Here is a 16,392-nt window from a genome sequence, read left to right on the forward strand (position 1 = left end):
TTATTTGTTCAGCATACAGATTGAATAGGTATGATGAAAGGATACAACCCTGATGCACACCTTTCCTGACTTTAAATCATTCGGTATCCCCTTGTTCTGTCCAAACAACAGCCTCTTGATCTTTGTACAGGTTCCTCATAAGCACAATTAAGTGTTCTGAAATTCCCATTCTTCACAATGTTATCTATAATTTGTTACAATCCACACAGTTGAATGCTTTTGCATAGTCAAAAAACCCAGGTAAACATCCTTTTGGTATTCTCTGCTTTCAGCCAGGATCCATCTGACATCAGCAATGATATCTCTAGTTCCATGTCCTCTTCTGAATCCGGCCTGAATATCTGGCAGTTCATGTTGATATACTGCTACAGCTGCTTTTGAATGATCTTCAGCAAAATTTTGCTTGCGAGTGATATTAATGATATTGTTCGATAATTTCTACATGCAGTTGGATCACCTTTCTCGGGAATAGGCATAAATATGGATCTCTTCCAGTCAGTTGGCCAGGTAGCTGTCTTCCAAATTTCTTGGCATAGATGAGTGAGCACTGCCAATGCTGCATCCATTCCTTGAAACATCTCAATTGATATTCCTTCAATTCCTGGAGCCTTGTTTTTCTCCAATGCCTTCAGAGCAGCTTGGACTCCTTCCTTCAGTCATTTTGGTTCCTGATCATATGCTACCTCTTGAAATGGTTGTATGTCAACTAATTCTTTTTGGTAATATGACTCTAAGTATTCCTTCCATTTTCTTTTTTTTTTTTTTCTTTTTGTTGGGTCATGAACTCTTAAAGTTAAAATGAAAGAGATGGACACTTGTAGGGAGCTTAACATTTACCCTAAGCCTCTGGTTCATACCTTTTTTTAAATCTCCAAGTAGAAAGTGTAAATTAATAAGAAACTATCGAATTTATGATACTTTGCTTATAAAGAGCTTAAATAAAAAGAAATGTGGGTATCTGTATTTGGGCATTTTGTAATTGACCAGGCAGTTCATTAAACCTAATGTACCCATATTTATTTTAGCCAAGAAAAATACACGTCAGGTCATACAAGAAAAAAATTTATATTCTCTTTATTATAGGTAGTAAAAAGGCAATATTATCTGAGGACTAATCCTCTGCAAAACTTCTGCATCTGACTTGGTTTTATAAACTTACTGTAGTGATTCATTTCTTCCCTTTCTCCAAACACCTGCCTAAAACCTACGTTCTTTCTCTCAACAAGCACGCTCTCCTACCAATGCACTCAGTAATTTCCAAATGACAGATCTGGCTAAATATTTTAAGTAACATAAAAACTATAAGAGTTAAAACTAGGTCCATTCTGATTACTTATAGATAGTTCACATATATTATCTCCAAGAAAAATACTGTTGTTGGTAGGTGCCGTTGAGTTGATTCCGGCTCGTAGTGACCCTATGTGACAGAGTAGAACTGCCCCGTGGGGTTTTCTAGGCTGTAATCTTTTTTTTTTTTTTTATAACTTTTATTAAGCTTCAAGTGAAAGTTTACAAATCCAATCAGTCTGTCACATGTAAGTTTACATACATCTCACTCCCTACTCCCACTTGCTCTCCCCCTCTTGAGTCAGCCCTTTCAGTCTCTCCTTTCTTGCCAATTTTGCCGGCTTCCCTCTCTCTCTATCCTCCCATCCCCCCTCCAGACAAGAGTTGCCAACACACTCTCAAGTGTCCACCTGATATAATTAGTTCACTCTTCATCAGCATCTCTCTCCCCGCTGCTGACCAGTCCCTTTCATGTCTGATGAGTTGTCTTCGGGGATGGTTCCTGTCCTGTGCCAACACCTTCCATTTTCTTTTGATGCTATTTTCTAGGGAAGAACATGCTGTAACCATCTGGTGGCCCCAAATTTGATCCTCTGATACCTCAAGTCACTAAGGCTGCAGCTTTCTATTTGAGTTCTAGCTTCCCTGTGCTGCACAGACTGAGGAATATCCTCAGGTAGAAAGCATATAAAAGTGGATTTCGCCCAGTAAGTTTCCCATCTTTCAAAGGTAGAGTTCCCTCCAGTTTTTGACCGGTTTTGTTTGCTCTCCAGAGCCTTCAAATATTGTTTTTTGTATTTTGTTCAAAGTTTATATTGTTAATGTTAGACTGATACAAGGTACTCCACTATTGCTGGAATGGGAAGCACTGTTTTTAAAAGCTACCAATTACTAAGGCAACCTGAACAAGAATATCTGACCCCTAATTGCACCTCCTAGCCCTGAGCTCTTACTGTAACTATTAGGAATCTACTCAAGCTGCATTTCCCAGTGACGTGCACATCTGTGTTTTTTTGGCTGCTCATTCTCTAAAATCCTTTCTTATTTTTGGAGAATTCTCCACCATATGTGTCCTCCCAGTACGGATGTCACAAATGCCAGCTACATAGTTTCTCAGTGTCCCTAATAGCAAGAGAAGGGTCATATGAACCTAGGCGGAGCCAATCAGATGCACTGGGGATATTGATTTAAGGGTGTAGGGCCAGCAAATAATCCATTTTGATGGCAGAGGCCATATCTAGTTTCTGGGGCAGCAGTGGGGTAAGGTTGGTGCTGGCAGTAGTGGGGGTGTGAGTTGTGTCCATTGTTCAGCAGAGGAGCTGCCCGAATATCTTGCCAATAAATTCGTTTTATGCTTAAGCCAGCCAGAACTGGTTTTTGCTGATTACAAATGAGAACCTTGAATTGTTCAGCTAACGATAAATACCAATGATTCCACCACAAGGAAATGGGGAATGGAATCTTGTTAGACAAACCTAAAACAGCCCGAAGCTGCCCAGTCTCTGAGCCTACTTCCTTAGGATATGGTTGCCATCTTTCTTCCCAGCCCCTCCCCCACCCTCTCTATGCTTTGGCCACAGATCGCTCTGAATTCCCCCAATGTGTCATGCCCTTTCCTTCCTCCCTGGCTTTACAGCTGTTATGTGTCCTCTCCCTGAAAGGCAGTTACCATCCTTCCTTAATCTGCTGACTTTGCCTCCTAATTGGTCTCTTCTCCTGCAACCACTCTGGCTTGGGTCCAATTCATTCTTCACACAACAGCCAGAGTGATCATCTCAAAACACGTGTCTGATCATGCTACTGCTCTGCTTAAAATCCTTCGAACACTCTTCATTGGTCTTCGGTAAAGATCATATTCCCTAGCATGACACTTCAGGCTCTGCATGGGCTCTTGCCTGCTTCCCAGCTTTACCGAGGAATATTTACAAGGGAGAATTCTGGGACTGGGTTGCTACGGATTGAAGTGGGCAAGGGAGGTGTCCAGGATGACATCCAGATTTGCGGTTGGGGCAGAGGTGGTGAAGGTCCTTAGTTTCTTATCTACTAACATCTCAAAGGGCTGTCAACCTCAAATCCTTTGTTGAACAAGGAGCTGAAAACTCATCCACTTACCCATCCACCCACCTATCCATCCACTCTTCAATCTGACATTCAACGACATGACCAGGTAAGCAGATGCTTTGGGTTTGAGCCCAATCTTTACCTTTCATTTACTATATCATTGGCCTAGGCCCTTTCCCTCTTAAAGCCTCTGCTTTCTCATATATGAAGCAGGAATAATACTTCATTTCTCTCTCTCTTTTTTTGGGTAAGGGATTATTATTAAGTGGTAAATTTCAGGCATATGTCTGGCCCAAGTTGAGACATAGTCGGAGATGACCAACTCCTATGGACCTCAGTAATAGAATCCTTTTGCCTTTTAGAAAAATCACTCTGGTGTTCAGCTAGAGGATGTATTAGAAATGGATTGAGATGGGAAGGAAGGAGTACTCCAGTCCTCACAACCTCACTTCCCATATGTGGGGATGTAGCCTGTGTGGACGCTGGAACAAACAGGCCCTGCCCCAAATCTCTGAGTCATTTGGATTCTCCACAGTCCACTGACAACGCCTCAGCAGGTGCTGTTGGCTCTGCCTCCAAATATATCTGAACTTCTTACTTCTTTTCATTTCTGTGCCACCATACTAGCCCAAACCACCACCCACTCTTTCTTGGCTACTACAATAATGTGGCGCCCTGTATCTGCTCTTGTCTCAATCCAAGTTGTATCCATTCAACAGCCAGAGTGACCTTTAAAATGTAAAGCAGATACTGTTACTCCTGCCTAAACCCTCCACTGGCTCCCTGACTCCTCACCCGCACCTATAAAGCATTACCTGATCTGACCCCCGCCAGCTTCTGGTCTACCACTCCTTCCTTCCCTGTTCACCCAAATCCAGCCACATAGTCCTTGTTCTTGCCCATTAGAAAGGCCAAGCTTTTGTACTTGCTGCTCCTTCTTCCTGGGAAGCTCTTCCCTTGACTCTTCACATCGCTGGTTCCTTACCTACAGGTTTTAGCCCAAATGTCATCTCCTTGAAGAGCCTTTCTGTAAGTACACTGGCCCCCAGGCACTCTATTTTATTACCATTTTATTTTCTTCATAATACTTATTACTGTCTTAAATCATGTTATTTATATTTATAGAGTTCTCCTCAATGTCACTATTTTTAAGTGTATATTAATTTTGATTTTACAGGTAATACCAGAATACATTCTCCATAGAGCCTGACATATTATCAGGAGGGATCAATCCCTGAAGACTGACATTATGCTCGGTAAAATAGAGGGCCAGCGAAAAAGAGGAAGACCCTCGATGAGATGGATTGACACAGTGGCTGCAACCATGGGCCCAAGCATAGCAATAATTGCCAGGATGGTGCAAGACCAGGCAGTGTTTTGTTCTGTTGTGCATAGGGTCACTATGAGTCAGAACAGGCTCAACAGCATCTAACAACAACAACAACAGAGCTTGACAGGTAAAGCAAAATACTCTTCTTACTCCTCTTCCCCCAGCTTAGATTCCTCATTGAAATGAAAGCCGCATTTGTCTTCTTGGCCACTGATTTTTAAGTTCCTAGAACCATGCTTAGCACATAGTGGGTCTTCAATAAACTGTTATTGAATGAAGAATAAATTGTGGGTTAAATTCTGGTCTACTATGTATTAGCTCCGTTTTGGGGAGGGCACAAGGAAGGGAGGTCCAAAGGAGGCTATGGACTCAAGCAAATTACTTAGCTTCTCTGAGCATCCATTCACTCATTTATAAAATGGGGAAAAGAATATTTATTTCACATAATTTTGAGCCTCAAGTAGTGCCAGACACACCATACACCCCCTCATGAAGTTTACAGGCTAGTGGAGATGTACTGGAAACCTTGACTGTTGACTCCATAGTCTGCCAATCTGTTCAATGTCCCTACAATGCTAGAGTCAGGCTTCTCAAACCGGCTGGAAAGAGCTGTTCTGGATTGGGTGTGGGGGCGGGGAGCCCAAAACCATCTGATGCATCTTCCTAGACTGTTTATTTTACTTGAACGTAATTAAAAATGTGATTTTTGTAGTAAAATGAACATAAGTATTTATTGAGTGGAATTAAGAATTTGCCTGACAAATGTATTGCATGCATTTTTATAACAATTAAAAAAAAAAAAAAAGTCAGGAAAAAAAGTCTGCCTGAATTTTTAAATAAAGTTCAAAGGTGCTTTAGCATCAGCATGGGGAGAGCCACTGGAGACCATGTGGTTTGGTCGAACCCACGCTTTAGAAGTGGGGAGCTTGGGGTGCAGAGAGTGGTAAGACCTGGCCTGTGCATCCTGTTAGGGTCCTCTCTGGCTCACCCAGTGAGTCTCTTGTCATCATAGGAGAACTATGGTCTGCTGTTCTCAAGATTCCTGACCCCTGCAGAAACAGCAGGGGCTTCCCCTTCTTTCTCTTTGGAAGGAGAATGGGGCCCAGAGGTCAAGGCCTGGAGGAGGGTTCTAGGCCTAAGTGCACACTCTCCTTGCACCTAGCATTGCCTGGAGCCTGGACCACCCTGCCTGCCCATCAGTTCACCCCTCCCAATCTAGACATAATTATGGTAATTATACTGGGATATCATTACCCAACTATATATAAAACCAGCATAGGTAACTGCTTCTGAGCATAATTACAGGAGATGTTTACAGACCCACAATCGCATCAGAGTAAATGATAGCTTCCTTTCCTCCCACTAATACGCCAATATTAGGGACCCATCAGGGCCAATTAGCCAAATCCCAGCAGAGCGGGGGTGGAAAAGACCTCACACTCTCCCACTACCTACAAATCAGGGTCTCAGCCAGCCATTTCCCTGGACACCAAGAAGTCTGGAGAGGGATGAGCCAACATTTACTGGGTACCTACCGTGTGCCAGGCCCTCAGGGGGAGTCCGGCAAACACAAGCAAATTTTTAAAATCTATGAACAATTCTGAGGGACAGTATTGGTATTCCCACTTTAAAGATTTGGAAGTTGGCACTGAGAGGCCTGTTGTCCAGGGTCACCAACAGCTGGTGGTGGAGCTGGACCAGAGCGCCTTCCACGATGCTACCGGGCCAGGCCAGCCTCCTGGCTCGCAGCCCCGAAGGTTCTTTGCTCCCTTCACATACTCCTTATCTCCTCCTCTCACAGCTTCCTCTTCCCGCTGCCCTGCTCGCCTCCCGCCCCCTTCCACCCTCATCAGTTCCCCAATATCGATGTTGTTTTCGCCTGCCCTCTCTGTCCCTTCTTCCTGCCTCTATTGGGTGGTTGGGTGTTATCTCTCAAGTAGGGGGTTGCATAGGGCGAGGGCCTTGCCAGGCATGCGGAGTCTCAAGCCAATTCCCTTCACCCCCGCCGGGGGGCGCCGCCAGGGGCTTGGCCCCGGGGTGCGCCGACCTTCGGCTTCCACCCACAAGCACACACAAAGGCTGTCTCCAGTGTGCGCGGGACAGCTCACTAGTACCCACGGCAGTGCGTACACACGCACAACTGCATGAAGACGTGCACACTCCTCCATCCACACAAATACACTCCCAAATAGGCCCGCGCACACCGCCGTGTCCACGCACTGCAAGGCGGCATATACTCTCGTGTGCACACACCGCACACATATACCCAAGCCGGCGTGTATCTTCACGCACACACACACGTACGCGCACACAGTTGGGCACGCACCCTTGTATACCGGCAAATGCAGACCTCGGGGCCCTGACGTGTATCGCTGCCCTGCCCTCGCGGCTCTCTGGGCGGTGCACGCGCGCGCGCGCGCGCGCACACACACACACGCACGCACTCACACACAGATACACACACGCACACACACACACACGGACAGACACACCCCGGTCGGCTCCACGCCCCTGGCCGCGGCCCGGGCTCTGCGCGGCGCGGCGCTGCTGGGCTGCAGGCGGGGACCTGGACGAGGGCGGGGGAGGAGGCGGTGGCCGGGCGAGCAGAGGAGGCGGAGCAGGCAGTCGGGAGCGGGCTGGCCCGCACTCCTCCTGCCGGCCGGGGATTTTCCAGCCGGTACGCTGAAGCCGTGGACCTCCCTGCCGCCGCCACGGACCATGGGCGACAAAGGGACACGGTGAGTGCTATCGGTGGCCTGGTCTGGCGCGCGGGGGGGGCGGCCTAGGCGATAGCAGAGGCGAAGGTTGTAGTCCGCGTCCTGGCGCTGCGTTTGCAGTCACTCCAGGACCGCTGACGCCTGAGTCCGCGGGACCCTGCTCACCTCTGCCAGGGGTCTCTTGTGTGGTCACTGGCAGGGGCCGCAGGCGGGGGTACCCAGAGGGTGAGGACCGGGCCGCCCCAGCTGCCTCGCGGCTCCTTACCGAAACACACACACACTCACTCACGCGCTGACACCCAGCCCTGGCCAGGCAGGCGCAGAGACGCATGGGGGCAGGTTGACACACAATGGCACACACTCATGTGGACACACGGGGCACACGCACTCATGGGCACACTCATGACAGCACACACAATGACATCCACTGTCACACACTTATCACATATAGTGACACACTGTCACACACTCCCAGATACACACTGTGGTATACATTTGGCAACACATTCATGCTGACAGTCATGCTGGCATAGGTGGGTACACACCTAAACATAGAAACATTAATACCTCATGCTGGCGCACAAACATTGGCCCTCAGTGACACACATGCACACTGTCACTTGCACTCACTGTAATACTTTTACTGGCACACGCGTTGTCACCCTCACTGACCAGACACACCTGTGCTAGCACAGATCTCACCAACACGGTGGAACGCAAGACCACACCAACACTGACCCACACAGACACACGTCAGACTGATGCCCACACAGACTGGCACCCCATAGGCACCAGCAAGCGACCACGGGGCTGCTGACACACTCCCTCCAGTCCCCACATGGTAAGAAATGGAAACACATATACATCACACAGGGTGGGGGCGCCTCGCCTGGAGCCTGGGAAAAACAGGTCCTATGGACTCTTTTCCTTTCCCTCTGACCTCCTGAGGCCTGGGGTGGCTGGCCAGGATCTGTTTTGAGCTAGAGATGGGGAGAGGGGCTCCTAGATAGGAGCCTGCCCTAGAAGATTAGACTAGGAACCAGAGAAGTTATGCATCTGAAACGGGAAACTGGGACAAAAGGGGCAGGGGCGGGGGCTGGGGCAAGGTAGCCCCTGGGAACAGCCCTGTGGGACCAAGACAAGCCCTGGTCTGGTATTCAGCTTTGTCACCCTGCTTCTATCTCTACCACTCTTTCCGCCCCCTTAGGTTCTGCTAGCAGTCTCTCCCTTGTCTCTTCCTCTTTCCTACCCCTTTTTGCTACTTGGACTTTTTCAATTGTCCCTTCTTTACCTTCTATCCCCGGTCCCACTTCTCCCCCCCTCCTCCCTCCCTCCATTCTCTTTCCCTCAGCCCTCCCTCCCTCTCTCTCCTTCTTTCCAGCAATTATTTATTGAGAGCCTACTGTGTACTAGGCACAGTGTGGGGTCAAAGACTTGCAAGATGCATTCCTTCCCGGAAGGAGCTAACGGACTAGAGAGAAACCGCACTAGTGGTCGTCACCTTCCGGACCACTGACAAAGCAGTTTCTTACCCACTGCCTTCTGAGATCTCAGTAGCAGGAGAAAGGTCCTACAGAAATTATTTCCATTTTCTGGAAGAAGAAACTGAGGCTCAGAGATAACTTATCCTTTTAGTGTTTAGAAACTGCTTCTCCACCATTCTCCTGACAGCTCTTCCAGGAGGTTAATTTTCCTTTTCCCGTTTTCCAAAAGATGAACTGGAGCATTAGAGAGGTCACCTGGCTTGCCTAAGGTCAAGAGGGGTCAGAGGCAGGGTAGAGGCTGGAACCCACCTGCTCTGTTTCTCTGTGGCTCCCTTTTGGGCATTGCCAAGCCCCTCATGGGCCCTGGGTTGGGGAGACAGGGTGGCGTACCTTGCTCTGTGTGTGGGGCCCAGGCTTATGGGGGAAGCTGCGAAAGGTCACAGAGCATCTGCATTCACCCTGACGGCTACTCTCCATCAAAGAAGGCCTGGCCAGCACTGTGTCCAGCTGTCTGTCCTCAGCAGGAGGGTGTGTGACTCCTGCGTTCTCCCTGCAGGACACAGTGGGGGCCAGGAGTCATAGCTCCTGTCCTGTGTTCCGCCAGTGCTGCTTCATGATCAGGGTGATTCAGCCCCTCTTGGGCCTTGGTTTGCCTCTTGGTGACTTGGGGAGAAGTGTCATTGCTCCCCTGCTGGCTTGTTGGCAGAATGCGTTCACCATGAGCAGTCAGGCCCCAATGGGCACCTGTTGGAGACCCTGTCTCTGGAGCCAGGGCTTTTTCCATCACTCCTCCACTGTGCCTCTAATTCGGTACAGAAACTCGGGGACCTTGGGCAATTGCCTTCAGCTTTCTGGACCTCAGTTTTCCCATCTGTAAATTGGAGCTGTGAATTGTGCTTATTGAGTTCACAGTGTGTGGATTCCTTGCGCTTACTGAATCCACTGGGAGGAAAGATGGCCCTGACTGAAGTCTAGAGCCAAGGCCTGGCTAAACTCCACCAGATGATCCTCCCTTCAGCCACCACCACAGTCCCAGGAGGCCTCTCTCTCCCTTTCCAGACAGGTAATCTGAGTAATTTGGTAGAAAAGGGCAAAATCAATAATGGGCCATGCCCTGCCTTGTTTCCTAAGCCTTAGGATTCTACTTGATGACTTAGAAGAGGAAACTGCCAATACCCAATACTCTAAGGATCAGGAGCCATCACGTGCATCCCTCTGCCTCAGATTGCACCCCCTGTATGAAAGTGACAATACAAATTAATCAGAAACTGCCACTGACCTCTAGGAACTCCCAGGACCAAGGGTGAAAGAGACAAAGACCTGAATGGGACTAATCCAGTGTAGCTATTATGATGATTGCTATAACAAGGTGCTCTGAAACCAATCATACATTCTTCCAACAAATGCTGACCGAGAGCCTTCTGAGTGCCAGGGCCTGGGGTTCAGAGATGACTGACTCCATCCGCCTACAAAGCAGGTGATTATGATGCAGGGTGACACGCACCATGGAAGGCCTAAGGATGAGTCCCCAACCCAGACCTGGGCAGCGGGCATGGTGAAGGGAGCTTTCCTGGGAAGGAGGTGGCCTTGGAGCTACTGAGTTCGTCTAGAAGGATAAGGGGGCCAGGGGGTAGGACTGGGGCCGTCACTCCTGGCTGAGGGTACAGATGTGTAGAGGCTTGGAGGCATGAAACAACAAGTGCAGCCTGGGGGCTGGGCTGGGGGTGGTGGATGGGCCTTAGGAGGTAAGCACAGGCCAGTCACCCGCTGCCCGGAATGTCAAAGTAAGGAGAGAGAATTTTCTCCTGAAGTCAGTGGTGATTCAGAGAAGAGTGTGAGGCAGGGGAGGGATAGGAGCAGATTTTTGGTTCAGAGAGATGCCTTTGGCAGCAGCATGGAGAGTAGATGGGAGGGGAAGGCTGGAAGCAGGGGACCAGTGAGGAGGGTGGGGAGGAACCTGAGAGAAGATGAGATCTGAACTAAGGCTCTGGGCAGGATGGAGCTGAGAAGAAATATTAAGAAGGTGGAATCTGTCAGTCTTGCTTGTTGACTGGACTTGTGGTGGGTCTCTGGTATGTGTCAGGAGATTTATATGCATAATCTCATTTGATTCTCCCAATGATCCAGTTAAAGTAGGGATTGTTGTTCCCATTTTACAGACAAGGGACAAACTAGGAGAGGCAAGATAACTTGCCCATTGTCATTCAGCCAGTGAGGGTTGAACCTAGGCCTGTCTGTCCACAAAACTATCTGCTGCTCCACACTTTTGTCCCAAAGGAGGGGAGCTTGTCTGGTTCACAGTTGGCCTACCACTGCACCCCTAGCCTCAAGTTGTACGTCCCTACTGGGATGTTTCCACCAACTCGATTGGTAGCATGAAGGATCAGATTTAGACAGCAGGAGGAACTTCCTGAGAGGCAATGGGATGGACTGGAATTTCCTTTCCTGCAGATGTTTATGAATTCTTCTTTTTTCTGGGAGAGGGGAAGAGTGCGGGTGTGATGGGAACATGTAATCACCAGCTCTCTGTGAACCTTGGCTGTCGTCTCTCTCGGTGGTTATGTCCAGTGTGACCCATCTGGGCTGCAATATGGGGAAGTCCTGTGGCTTTGGCCAGAGTTGCTCCTGGGGCTACTAGGAGCAGGAGCATTGAGCCTGGCCCACTGTATCTGATCCCCAATTCTGGCTGGCCTCTGCACTTCAGACTTCTCCATAGCCCTCTTTCTTCCAAGTTTGGGCCTCCTTGCCAAAGCCTTCCCACTAGCATGGGTTTTCAGGGATCCCAAGCCTTGGGCTTGCCAAGGTGAGCTGGTTACAGCTCACCTCAGGGCTGTGGTATTGGAGGAACAGGCTGGGTGGGAGTCATGGCCTCCTGGCCTCTACCAGGCCACCCTCTACTGATGCCAGAGTAACCATGCTGACTACCTCACTAGGGCCTACAGGGAGGGGCACGTTGGTGAGGGAGCTAGGGCAGCCAGCTTTAGGCTGTTGGGGAAGATACAGGGAGGCAGCTGGATAGATGGGTCTGGATCTCAGGATAGGAGTCAGGGTGGAAGACAGGGATTTGAGTCTTCAGGGTAGAGATGGCAGCTGGCTTCGGACAGTGGATGACATGGTACAGGAGAGCGTATAAAGTACATAAAGAAGATGGTCAGGGACAGTGGAGGCCTTGGATAGAGCAGATAAGATACAAAGGATTCCAATAGGAGGTAGAAAAGGAGCATCCAGAGAGGTAGGAGGCAATTGAGGGGAGGCTGTGTCCTGAGAGCAAAAAAGCAGGGAAGGACCAACAGTGGATGAGCTTGAGAAAGGCCCCTGTAATTTAGCCAGAAGGCAGTCACTGGTGACCTTGGTGAGAGGGATTTTGGTGAGGGTAGAGCCGGACTGCAACAGGCAGAGGAGGGGGAGAGGCGAAAGGACCCCCTTTCTTTTTTTATTGTGCTTTAGGTGAAAGTTTACAAATCAAGCCTGTCTCTCATACAAAAAGCCATACACACCCCACTGTGCACTCCCAGCTGCTCTCCCCTTAATGAGACAGCACATTCCTCCTCTCCACCCTGTACTCCCCGTGTCCATTCAACCAACTCCTGTCCCCCTCTTCCTTCTTATCTGGCCACCAGACAGGAGTCACCCGCATAGTCTCGTGTGTCTACTTGAGCCACGAAGTTCACTCCTCACCAGCATCGTTGTCTATCATATAGGACAGGACCCTGTTTTTCTGCATGCCTGGAGCTGGGGGTAGGCCTCTTGGAGGCAGGGTGTGCGGCCCTGGGCTGGGGGTGATGGGGATCTGGGAGGGGCCATCCCATCCACCCCCTCTTCTGCCTGTGGCCTGTGGCCTGAGGCAGAAGCCTGCTGCCTGCATTCCTCCTAGGCTCAGCACAAAAGACTCTAAAGGTAGTGGTGGGGGGGACGCACATCAGGGGCAGTGTGAGTTGGTCACAGGGCAAGGCGGTGCTGAGCTCTGAAAGGAGGGGCATCTAACCCTGGTTGGGGGCCTTGGGGAAGGCTTCCTGGGGGAGGTGAACCCTGAGCTGGATTCTGGAGCCTGAGGACAGCCTAGGTGGGCGAGGGTGTTCTGGACAGAAGGACGAGTGTCTGCACAGGTGCAGGTACTGGGTGCAGGTGCGGGAGTGTGAGGGGAGAGGCCGCTGAGGTATGTGCCGCCTTGGCAAGCAGGCCTTGGGGGCTGGAGTGGTGGAGCTCTCAAGGCGCTTTGTTCACACCCCAGGTGTCTGTGTTCCCCAATTGGTGAGCTCCTTGTGGTTCCAGCTATTTTTATTTCCTGTTGGTTGCTCCACTATCTCCCTCCTGGTCTGGTTTATAGGAGATGCCTGGCAGAGGCTTGTTGGGGTTTGGACTGAACTCTTTTTTCCCTTCTTGCCTCTGCTCTTAGCCCAAGGCCTCCCTAAGTGTGAAATTAGGTCTTTCTAAGGATGGAAGGAAGCCATGTTTCCCACCAGATGAAACATCATTAGACTGGGAGCTGGGGGGTGGGGTCAGGAGTCCTCCATCAGACTGGAAACTCCTGGGGGAGTTGTACATCTGAATGGGGCTTCTGGTGATGAGGTCTGTCTCTCCCCCATCAGCCTGAGGACTCCTAAGGGGGGATGTCTTCCACATCCGAGTGGAAGCTGATGGAAGAGGCTGTGTGTTTGCCATCAGGCTGGAATTTTTGAAGATGGGGACCATTTCTTCCCCATCAGACTGGGTGCCTCTGAGGATGAGGCCTATGTCTTCTCCATCAGACAAGCTCCTGTAGGTGGGAGCCATTCTCCCATATCAGAGTGGGGGTTTCCGAAGGTGAGGCCATGTCTCCTGCACAAGTCCTGGGATTAGAACAGGTATCATCTCTGTTGGTTCCTGGGCAGCCTCCCACCCTCCTTCTTGAGTGCAGGATGAGTCATGCCCCAGAGTTGGCTTGAGTCTTAGGAGGGGGGTGTAGAACAGAGGGTGGGCAGGACAGGGTAGCTGCTTTTGAGAGGGGAACAAAGGACTCTTGTCCCAGCGCCCTCTCTCCCTCCCCAAGAGGCCCTGGCTGGGTCATCTCTCAGGAGACGGGCCTCCTTCCTGGGACTGGCCCCATCTTTAGTCCCAATTCAGAGGGACTGCTTGTTCCTTCCTAAGAAAGCTCATGCCAGACAAGGGCCCTAGGAGGCCAGGTCCCAGGAACGGGACGAGACAGTTTCCTGGTGTTCTGTGTGACTGAGGTCACCACAGCAACTGAGCAACTTTTCCTCTGTCTCAGGCTGGGCCAGGCTGTGGGGTGAGACCACAACTGACCATAGGTCCCCCTACCGCTGGAGAGGGATATGTCTGCTGGTGTAAAGAGCCTCAAGTAAGTAGCATGCTATGGGCCAATGTCAGTCAGTAGGAGGCAAGTTCAACATCCAGGCTGTTCAGTGGCCTTGCAGGGTTCACCCAGAGGTCCAGAGACTATGTTGTTCAGGGCTCAGAGTGGGTGTGGGTCTAGGTGAGGCAGGAGTCCCTCTCATGCTGGCCCTGGGCCTCCAGCTGCACAGAGAGTCCTGTTGGTCCTTTAGCAGCTTCCCCACCTCCCCCAGCCTGTACAATCAGTGGACATGGACAAGTGTTGGCAAAGGACCAGAGGAGGGGGTGAGGAGTGGACCGCTGGACTACACCATCTCAGGAGGGTCCCAGAGGTATGTGCTCATGCTTACTCATTGCTGTGTGACCTTGGGCACAGAAATGACCCTCTCTGGGTCCTGGTGTCCCTCTGGAAGTCAAGTCCACCAGCATGTGTGAGGCCGTTCTCCCTGAGTCACCTGCCTTCTATGCTCTAGGAGGTTCTGGTGGGTTGGAGGATGACCTTTCTTCTGGGGGGGCCAGCAGTGGAGCGGGGCAGCTCAGGCACCTACTACAGACCAGTGGGACCAAGGCCGACTGTGGAGCAGTGGATGGGGGTGGGGTGGAAGTGCTGAAGGCTAGGAAGGGGTCAACTCCTGCTTGAAAGAGTGATGCTCTCTCCCATGGAATCAGGTTCTCGAGCCAGGAACACTCCACCTCTGGGATCTCATCTGCTGCCTCCTGCCCTTCCCGGAATGTCAAAGTATCTGTAGTAACTGAAAGGTCATTCGTGGTTTCATTTAACTCAGCTCAGGCTGTTCCCTCCATATGAACACCCTTCCCCCTCTTCCTTTCAAGATTCTGTTCAGGGATCACCTCCTCCAGGAAGCCTTCTCTGTGTCTCCAGTCTACATGGGGCCCCTCCTCTGCACTCCCATCACCCCCTGTGCTTCCTTTACTCTATCATCTGAGAAGCATAAATCAGAGGTTGATTCACCACCTAGTGGTTAGGATCCAGGAAGAACCTGATTTCGCAGTTTCAAACCCAACTCTGCCCCTTCCTAGCTAGGGGAAAATGATTATTTAAAAAAAAAAAAAAATTTTTTTTTTTTCTGCTGTACTTCCTTCATCTGTAAAATGTAGTGGTGATAGTGCCTGTGCCTAGGTTGTTGTAAGGATTAAATGAGTTAAAATATGTAAACCATGTGGACTAGCCCCTGGCACAGTGTTATGTGAGTGTTAGCTCTTAGGATGACCTCTTACTGGGTCTGCCCCGCTCACCAGACTGTGAAAGGCTATGCAACCAGGAGGGACACTGATGCATGTATGAGACCCCAAAGGGCTCCGCACAAGTCTGTCTTATCATTGGCCCTCATTATGTCGTCGGTTACCTGACCCTACACAATGCCCTTCCTGTTCTTCAAGGCATGGGTCACACATGGTTCCTTCCTCCAGGAAGCCCTCGTTGACGTGCAAGTGCTTTGTGACCTTTCTGCCATCATCTGTCCCTCTCGTGGCACTTATCCTTCCCTGCCTGCCTGGGTCCTGGTTATTTGTACAATTGTGATGTTCTCTGTATGATGCCAGGAACACCTCAAGGACACTTGGCCTTGGTCCACGTGTCCCCAGCACCTGTGCAGACCTGGCATGGCACTGAGCTCCATAAATATTTGCTAAGTGAAGGAAGCTGAATGTAGGTGTTTCCCTGGGAGAAGATATAGTTGAGGGGTGGACAGTGTAGCTGGTAAGGACCATGAGACATCGCTGCGGATTTCAAAATATCTAAAATGGTCCAGAGCCACAGGAATTAGATTAATCTTGATGACCTAAGCGGGGAGGGGAGGTGTCACTAGATGACCAACTTTGCCTTTCTAGGAGAATGCCTGGCAAGGGGATTGGTGACCCCTGCCAGCCTCTGTGCCTTTCTTCCTGCTTTTCCCACAACATAGAATGCCATCCTGGCTTTTCTCTGTGTCCAAATCCTACACAGAGATTTGAGCTAGGCTCTGAAACAGGGAAATCTGGTTCTTCCTAGATCCTAACCACTAGGCTAATCAGCTTCTAATCTATGCTCATCAGATGATGGAGTGAAGGAAGCACAGGGGGTGGTGAGAGCCTGGATGAGGGGCCTCATGCAGCCTGGAGACTCAGAGAAGGCTTCCTGAAGGAGGTGATCCCTGAGCTGAAACTTGAAAGGATTATAAAT

The 16,392-nt window shown here is 50.1% G+C and overlaps 1 protein-coding gene across 2 annotated transcripts in view; it reads left to right on the plus strand.

Annotated features, from left to right (window-relative positions):
- The first annotated feature begins 7,169 nt into the window (after nucleotides 1-7,169).
- The window catches only part of ARRB1 (arrestin beta 1), an 87,197-nt gene continuing 77,974 nt past the window's right edge, over nucleotides 7,170-16,392 (plus strand). For both annotated transcript variants that reach the window (XM_049889816.1, XM_049889818.1), the window contains exon 1: nucleotides 7,170-7,416. In XM_049889816.1, coding sequence (XP_049745773.1) covers nucleotides 7,397-7,416 — 20 coding nt within the window. In that variant the 5' untranslated portion in view covers nucleotides 7,170-7,396. The remainder of the gene's footprint in view (nucleotides 7,417-16,392) is intronic.

Source organism: Elephas maximus, chromosome 7 (assembly GCF_024166365.1).
Source record: "Elephas maximus indicus isolate mEleMax1 chromosome 7, mEleMax1 primary haplotype, whole genome shotgun sequence".
Classification (NCBI taxonomy): Eukaryota; Metazoa; Chordata; class Mammalia; order Proboscidea; family Elephantidae; genus Elephas; species Elephas maximus.